Here is a 9,084-nt window from a genome sequence, read left to right on the forward strand (position 1 = left end):
CATCATCACATGCCTGCTGCCTGGGCGTCGCTCAGTGATGATGTTGCACACCTGACTATATATATCACCTGAGGGCTTGCAGTCCTTGCCCTTGTGTTTGTGCTCCAAGGTGCATCACTGCTAGCAGTCTTCTGTTCTCCGTGTTCCTCAGTGCATGGCCTTGCTTGGCTGACGTCTTTCCTGGCTCTCGATTCCAAATCAGCAGATGACCCTGCATCAGCAGACAGTCCGGCATTGGCAGACTACCCGCTACTAGACTCGACCCCGGCTTGGATGACTACCCACTTCTAGACTCGATGGCGGCTTGCATGACTACCTGCTTCTGGACTTGACCCCAGCTGCTCCTGATTTCGCTCCTAATTCTTGATGTGCATTTATTGCTGTTGTCCTAATAAACTGCTTTATTTTACTTGCATCTTCGTGTGGTCTGGTTTCCTGGGACCCTGACAATAACACCCTGTGGAATTTCAAATTGCGTGACAACAATTAATCACCAAAAGGGCACAACATAAACAGTTTTTCAAAAGTGTCTTTCCAGGGCTTTCCTAACTTTAGGGTGCCCAGTGTAGATGGCCTACCCATAGAAATGTACAAACAACATGGATATGTGTCCTGCTGCTCCTGCTTCTATAATATAATAATATACATTCAGACCAAATAGGCTTTATGGCTAACCTTTCCACTGCCACTAACATTTGACAAACTTTCTTAAACATTCAAATCCCAGTTTATATTACAGATACAAATGCTCTGTTAACCCTAGATGCTTTGAAAGCTTTTGACAGTGTTGAGTGGGAATATATTTTGTTGTTCTCACTAAATCTGGTTTTGGGGAGAACTTTTGCAGGTGGGTAAAATTGCTTTATGCTAGTCCTTAGGCCTCCATATGGGTGAATAGTCTGCAGTTTTCTTCTTTTCCACTGTCACCATGGGAGCAGACAGGAATGCCCCATGTTGCTACTCTTTTTTACAGTGGGGATAGAGGCCCTGGTTGGACTGCTGTGACAATCCTCAGAGATAGTTGATTGCTGATGTTCCTGATGAGAGCAGCATAAGGAGAAAATCACACTTTATCCCGATGACATACTTTTCACTTTTTTTATCTTTCTTCCTGTTTGTCAGCTATCTCCCGTATTACCATGTTTGGTGAATACTCTGGTATGTGTATGAACTGGGAAAAATACAAACCCAATTCCAAAAAAGTTGGAACACTGTACAAATTGTGAGTAAAAGGGAATGGACTAATTTACAAATCTCATAAACTTATATTTTATTCACAATATAATATAGATAACATATCAAATGTTGAAAGTGAGACATTTTGAAATGTCATGCTAATTATTGTCTCATTTTGCATTTCATGAGAGCTACACATTCCAAAAAAGTTGGGACAGGTAGCAATAAGAGGCCAAAAAGTTAAATGTACAGCTGGAGGACTAATTTGCAACTTATTAGGTCAATTGGCAACATGATTGGGTATAAAAAGAGCCTCTCAGAATGGCAGTGTCTCTCAGAAGTCAAGATGGGCAGAGGATCACCAATTCACCCAATGCTGCAGCGAAAAATAGTGGAACAATATCAGAAAGGAGTTTCTCAGAGAAAAATTGCAAAGAGTTTGAAGTTATCATCATCTATAATGCATAATATCATCCAAAGATTCAGAGAATCTGGAACAATCTCTGTGCGTAAGGGTCAAGGCCAGAAAACCATACTGGATGCCCGTGATCTTCAGGCCCTTAGACGGCACTGCATCACATACAGGAATGCTACTGTTATGGAAATCACAACATGGGCTCAGGAATACTTCCAGAAAACATTGTCGGTGAACACAATCCACCATGCCATTCGTCGTTGCCGGCTAAAATTCTATAGGCCAAAAAAGAAGCCATATCTAAACATGATCCAGAAGAGCAGGCGTTTTCTCTGGGCCAACGCTCTTTTAAAATGGACTGTGGGAAAGTAGAAATCTGTTCTGTGGTCAGACGAATCAATATTTGAAGTTCTGCTTGGAAAACTGGGACACCATTTAATCCGGACTAAAGAGGACAAGGACAACCCAAGTTGCTATCAGCGCTCAGTTCAGAGGCCTGCATCTCTGATGGTATGGGGTTGCATGAGTGTGTGTGGCATGGGCAGCTTACACATCTGGAAAGGCACCATCAATTCTGAAAGGTATATCCAAGTTCTAGAACAACATATGCTCCCATCCAGATGTCACCTTCTTCAGGGAAGACCTTGCATTTTCCAACATGACAATACCAGACCACATACTGCATAAATTACAACATCATGGCTGCATAGAAGAAGGATTCGGGTACTGAAATGGCCAGCCTGCAGTCCAGATCTTTCACCCATAGAAAACATTTGGCGCATCATAAAGAGGAAGATGCGACAAAGAAGACCTAAGACAGTTGAGCAACTAGAAGCCTGTATTAGACAAGAATGGGACAACATTCCTATTCATAAACTTGAGCAACTTGTCTCCTCAGTCCCCAGACGTTTGCAGACTGTTATAAAAAGAAGAGGGGATGCCACACAATGGTAAACATGGCCTTGTCCCAACTTTTTTGAGATGTGTTGATGCCAGGAAATTTAAAATCAATGTATTTTTCCAATGTATTTAAAATGATACATTTTCTCTGTTTAAACAATTGATATGTCATCTATGTTGTATTCTGAATAAAATATTGAAATTTAAAGCTTTCACATCATTGCATTCTGTTTTTATTCACAATTTGTACAGTGTCCTAACTTTTTTGGAATCGGGTTTGTATATGTAGTTGCCTCACACCCTTGAAACCTTTCACTGAATACACTGTGATGTTCAGCTGGTCCAGAAATGGTTCTACTAGTTCTTATAGCTTTGGTATGCATATCAAGCACATACCAAGGCTTTTAATATACAGTATATACACTGTTAAACTTCACGGCTGGCTCCACATAAGTAAATATTGCACACTGATCCAAAATACCCTAAAAAGTGTAAATATAACAAAGCAGTAAAGCCTTCTTATACACAAAATTGTCATAAATATTTGGACACCTGCCTTTACATGCACATGAACTTTAATGGCATCCCAGTCTTAGTCCGCAGTGTTCAATATTGAGTTGGCCCACCCTTTGCAGCTATAAGGGAAGGCTGTTCACAGGGGTTTAGGAGTGTATCTATGGGAATGTTTGACTATTCTTCCAGAAGCACATTTTTTAGGTCATGCACTGATGTTGGACAAGAGGGTCTGACTCCCAGTCTGTGCTCTATTTCATCCCAAAGGTATTCTATCAGGTTGGGCTCAAGGACTCATCCATGCCTTTTTGGACCTTGCTTTGTGCACTGGTGCACAGTTATGTTGGAACAGGAAGGGGCCTTCCGCAAACTGTTCCCACAAAATTGGGAGCATCAAATTGTTCAAAATGTCTTGGTATGCTGATGCCTTAAAACTAAGAACTGGAACTAAGGGGCCAAGACCAACCCCTGAAAACAACCCCACACCATAATCCCCCCCTCTACCAAATGCACATCTCAGTATGGACGAACATCCAAAATATTTGTCACATATCTCCTCTCTGCAATACAGCTGAAGCAGTTGCAACAATGAGTCATTAGAATATGTGGCATAGTTTTCTATTGCTATTTGGAAACATACTGACTCTAAATGTGCAGCTTGTATCACATAAAAAGTTAAATAGTTCAAAAATAACTCCAACTCCTATCAAAAATATATATCCAATGCAGGAGCCAGTGGGTAGGAAAAGCCTGGTGGTTATACATAGAGGCCCCCACCCAGACACTTTGTGACCTTTTTTTAAAACTAACTCCCAGAGTTCAGCTTTAAAAAAATAAAAATCAGTCCATTGTTTTTTTTTTTTTACATCTTGCTCATCTTTTTTTTGCAATCATGGCTATGTTGGCCATAAGAGACCCAGAGGTCATTTTTAGGAAAACCCCAATAGTTTAGCTAAGTGTGGGCTAAAATATAATATAATTTGTTTTATAAGAGAGTGCTGCAAAGTTTTAGAGGGTGGGCTGTTTGAGATTTTCAATGTATGCAGAATTTCTTTGTCTGCAATGTATTATATACTGTAAAGCTATAGGAAGGACTAAACATGTACCTGCATAGGTTATCAAGAATTGTTTAGGAAAGAAATAAGCCAAAGGCAAAATTTGGCTTGGATTTGCTGAGTGTGGGCCCTGTTTTATCTTTAATAAAAAAGGGACCTAAAGGCTACATATTCCCTTTTAATTTTACTTTTTTAAATCATTAGAGATGTTCGGCTGTTTTTGTCCTCCATACAAAGAGTCAATGATAATTGTAATCCTCATACTTCCATCTCTCAACAGAGATGTTAATTTGTCTCACACAGTATAAATAGATGGCCTTTGAATTTAAAAGAGTTACATTTATCTTGTTCTATGTTCTATGTTGCTCTATCCTGTTCTCTTTTCATATGATAAGGCATTTGGACACATATGTATAGGTACATATATTATTTTATATTTAAACTAAAATTCTCTATGTTCATAATATCCATTACAATTGAAATAATCCAAATGAGTCCTGGCTGTTTAGGAAAACTGTACTATTTTTGGCTGTATTTGATAACATAAAACATAATAAACCACAGATCATCATTGATTGAGGATAACAATGTAACAGTTTTTTTTTTTAAAGTACAGAAAAATGATATTCCCTATTTCCAAAATATTGTAGATGCCCCTACAATTTATTAATCTACTTCCAAAGTATTGAAGTTGCCCCTACAATTTATTAATCTACATCTCACAAATGTTATTTCTGGATGTGTAATAAGTTTAGCCCAGAGTGGAGATGTATGATACAATTTAACACTGTCTGTCAAGTACTGCTGTGACAGTGTATGAAAATGTCTTTGATAGTTTTCCTGTTGTGACCACCCCCTGACAAATACAGAGAAAATGTACATTATCATGTCTTTCTTCTGTGTGTTTTTATTTTTTTGTATTTTATACAAGAGCTTAAGGTTAGATCACACTTCTTTTAAATATGGTATATTACAAAAAACACTAGAGAAGGAGAGGGGACCTTAAGAAGGAAAATTGCACTAAATGTGGGCATATCTTATCATTTGTATGGAGAGGCAAAGACTGCATAAGGGTTGTACTAAGCCCACTAACCATACTCCTAGGATCTTACTAAGTATAGTCCTATAACATAGAGAAAGCTGATTCATATCATATTAGTTCTTCTTCTCCAAAAAATTCACAATTCAAATTCCTAAATGGTATGTGAGATAAAATCATGCAGCTCTTTCTCTGGTCTTCTGATCTGCTTTTCAAACATCAACAACATTTTTCTCTTGTTTAGATCTTCATGAATATCCTCTGAAATCACTCTGAGAATGAATTCAGAAGGGAAATTCAATGGAACAGGTTTCTCCATCAGAGGTCTATCTGACATCCCAGCAGCTCGCTTTCCAGTATTTCTGATTTGCTTGCTCGTGTATTTTAGCATCATCTTTGGGAACTTAAGTATATTTACCATTATTTTAGGAAATTCTAATTTGCACACCCCCATGTATATCTTTTTGATGAACCTTTCAGCTGCAGACATCATATATGCTTCAAATATTTTACCAAATGTAATGAATATGCTGGTCACATTCTACAATGTTATTTCTTATGCTAGATGTATGACCCAAATGTATTTCTACATAGCACTGACATGTACACAGGTTCTCCTACTGGAGGTCATGGCATATGATCGATATTTAGCAATATGCCACCCGCTTAAATATTTTCTGTTAATGAGTTTAGTTAAGTGTGCATCACTTGCTACTGTGGCATGGACCTTTAGTTTTGTAATAACTATAGGACATATTGTGTTAATCTCTAAACTGTCCTTTTGTGGCTTGAGATTAATTGATCATTTTTATTGTGATATTGCCCCTATACTGAAGCTTACTTGCAGCAGCACATTTGATGTTGAAATTATGAATTATATAGAGGGTGTACTTATAACATTTAACGCTTTCGTGTTTACCATAATATCTTACATGTTTATTATTTCCACAATTCTAAAGATTAAAACATCTGAAGGTCAACGTAAAGCATTTTCTACTTGTTCCTCCCACCTAACTTGTGTTATTATTTTCTATGGGACTTTATTTTGTCTGTACATGAGACCTACATCAAGCTATTCTCCAGCAAGGGACAAGTTTTTTGCTCTTTTATCTAGTGTAATCATTCCAATATTGAATCCAATAATATATAGTTTAAAAAATCAAGAAATTAAAGTCGGGGTCAAAAGTCTTAGGAGAAAAATAATGTATTAAGATCAACTAAGCAAATCGTTTTTAATTAATTATGATAGGGGCTAAAATGCTACCTTCAATTCCAGACAACTGTTAGAGATGTGGGAGAGACAATGCTACCCTACGATACATCTAGTGAGATTGTCCTGGTATTCAGTCTCTTTAGTACAATGTTTTGCATTATTTCATCAAGTCATCTTATGGGACATACATTCACCCCTCAAATTGCTATTTTGACAATCCTACCTAGATCTGTTTCTCTCATTAAGAACGGCCTCCTTTGCTTATTTCTATTGACAGCTTGCACATTTATACCACACCGCTGGAAATCTTTGGCTAGCCCCACAATTGCTAAGTGGACCAAGAAATTGTGTCACATTATGAATGCTGAAAAATTGACAGTGCAGTTACACGAGAGAACAAAAGCCCATTTTGACATCTGGTGTCCCTGGCTGCTCTACATGGACTCTGATAACCTTAACTCATATGTATAGCCTGATTTTGACTATTCTAGCTGTATTTGGAACCAACCAAAACTATGGTTTAGTGTCACTGTGTTTTCACTTTTTTTTCCTCTTCCTCCACTCCCTTTCCTCTTCTGTTGCTAGACTGTTGGAGTTAATATGAGCCATACACATGTCATGTACTTTCCACATGGTCTAAGATCTAGTGTTATTTTTTCCTGTGAAAGAATGAATATATTTCTGATGTCACATTGACCTTTTGTGGATGTGCCATTGTAACCATTTTGAGCCTGTGCTATTATTGTTCATTTTATTCTACTATGTATACGCCCCTGTATGGCTTGCTATTCCTTATTTGGCTATTTTTTTTTTTAATAAAAAACTTTGAGTATTTGAAACATAAAAATTATGAAAAAGGGCTTGTTGCACTCTAAATACAATATTCTAATCTCTTGCATCACTTGCTTTGTATACAGTATTTAACTACACAACTACTATATATTTTAATATATATATATATATATATATATATATATATATATATATATATATATATATATATATATATATATATATATATATATATATATATATATGTATATAGTATGTACAATATATATACAGTATCTCACAGAAGTGAGTACACCCCTCACATTTTTGTAAATATTTTATTCTATATTTTCATGTGACAACACTGAAGAAATAACACTTTGCTACAATGTAAAGTAGTAAGTGTACAGCTTGTATAACAATGTACATTTGCTGTCCCCTCAAAATAACTCAACACACAGCCATTAATGTCTAAACTGTTGGCACAAAAGTGAGTACACTCCTAAGTGAAAATGTCCAATTTGGGCTCAACTAGCCATTTTCCCCTCCCCGATGTCATGTGACTCGTTAGTATTACAAGGTCTCAGGTGTGAATGGGGAGCAGGTGTGTTAAATTTGATGTTATCGCTCTCACTCTCCCATACTGGTCACTGGAAGTTCAACATGGCACCTCATGTCAAAGAACTCTCAGAGGATTCATAAAAAAGAATTGTTGCTCTACATAAAGATGGCTTAGGCTATAAAAAGATTGCCAAGATCCTGAAACTGAGCTGCAGCACGGTGGCCAAGACCATACAGCGGTTTAACAAGACAGGTTCCACTCAGAACAGGTCTTGCCATGGTTGACCAAAGAAGTTGAGTGCACATGCTTAGCATCCTATCCAGAGGTTGTCTTTTGGAAATAGACTTATGAGTGCTTCCAGCATTGCTGCAGAGGTTGAAGGGTTGGGGGGTCAGCCTGTCGGTGCTCAGACCATACACCGCACACTGCATCAAATTGTTCTGCATGTCTGTCATCCCAGAAGGAAGCCTCTTCTAAAGATGATGCACAAGAAAGCCCGCAAACAGTTTACTGAAGGCAAGCAGACTAAGGACATGGATTACTAGAACCATGTCCTGTGGTCTGATGAGACCAAGATAAACTTATTTGGTTCAGATGGTGTCAAGCATGTGTGGCGACAACCAGGTGAGGAGTACAAAGACAAGTGTGTCCTGCCTACAGTCAAGCATAGGGGTGGGAGTTTCATGGTGTGGGGCTGCATGAGTGCTGTCGGCTGGCCAAGCATGTCTCCAGACCTAAACCCTATTGAACATCTGTGGGGCATCCTCAAAGGGAAGGTGTAGGAGTGCAAGGTCTCTAACCTCCACCAGCTTTGTGATGTCGTCATGCAGGAGTGGAAGAGGACTCCAGTGGCCACCTGTGAAGCTCTGGTGAACTCCATGCACAAGAGGGTTAAAGCAGTGCTAGAAAATAATGGTAGCCACACAAAATATTGACACTTTGGGCCCAATTTGGACATTTTCAGCTAGGGGTGTACTCAATTTTGTTGCCAGTGGTTTAGACATTAATGGCTGTACTTTGAGTTATTTTAAGGGGACAGCAAAGTTTCACTGTTATACAAGCTGTACATTCACTACATTGTAGCAAAATGGCAACATGTCATTTCTTTAGTATTGTCACATGAAAAGATAGAATAAAATATTTACAAAAATGGATAATACTGTTATATATATATATATACAGTTTATAAACCAAGCCTAAGCTGGCCTAACATGTACAAGAACACACTGGGCTGAACAAGAGAAATCCATAGATCCCACCATCCAAGTCAAACAGTGTGTTTGGATAGATCTTCTGCTGCTGGCTTTTGTTAATATGACAGCTTGCACATGAAGCTGTTAGAATAACCAAACAGGTGGCATTTTTTGGGCCGGTTTTTATCCACCCAGCTACTGTGATTTATAATTTGAACTCTGTCAAGATGGGTGGTGTCTGCAGCTT

The 9,084-nt window shown here is 38.1% G+C and overlaps 1 protein-coding gene across 1 annotated transcript; it reads left to right on the plus strand.

The window, feature by feature from the left end:
- Window positions 1-5,311: 5,311 nt before the first annotated feature.
- LOC309563183 (olfactory receptor 13A1-like) lies at window positions 5,312-6,309 on the plus strand (the record flags this gene model as incomplete). The annotated part of the gene is made up of 1 exon (XM_082267518.1): window positions 5,312-6,309. Exon 1 carries the CDS (start codon window positions 5,377-5,379, stop codon window positions 6,307-6,309), a length of 933 nt encoding a protein of 310 aa, XP_082123644.1. The 5' UTR covers window positions 5,312-5,376.
- Window positions 6,310-9,084: the final 2,775 nt, after the last annotated feature.

The sequence above is a fragment of the Pelophylax lessonae genome, assembly GCF_965119305.1.
Source record: "Pelophylax lessonae genome assembly, chromosome: 9".
Taxonomy (NCBI): domain Eukaryota; kingdom Metazoa; phylum Chordata; class Amphibia; order Anura; family Ranidae; genus Pelophylax; species Pelophylax lessonae.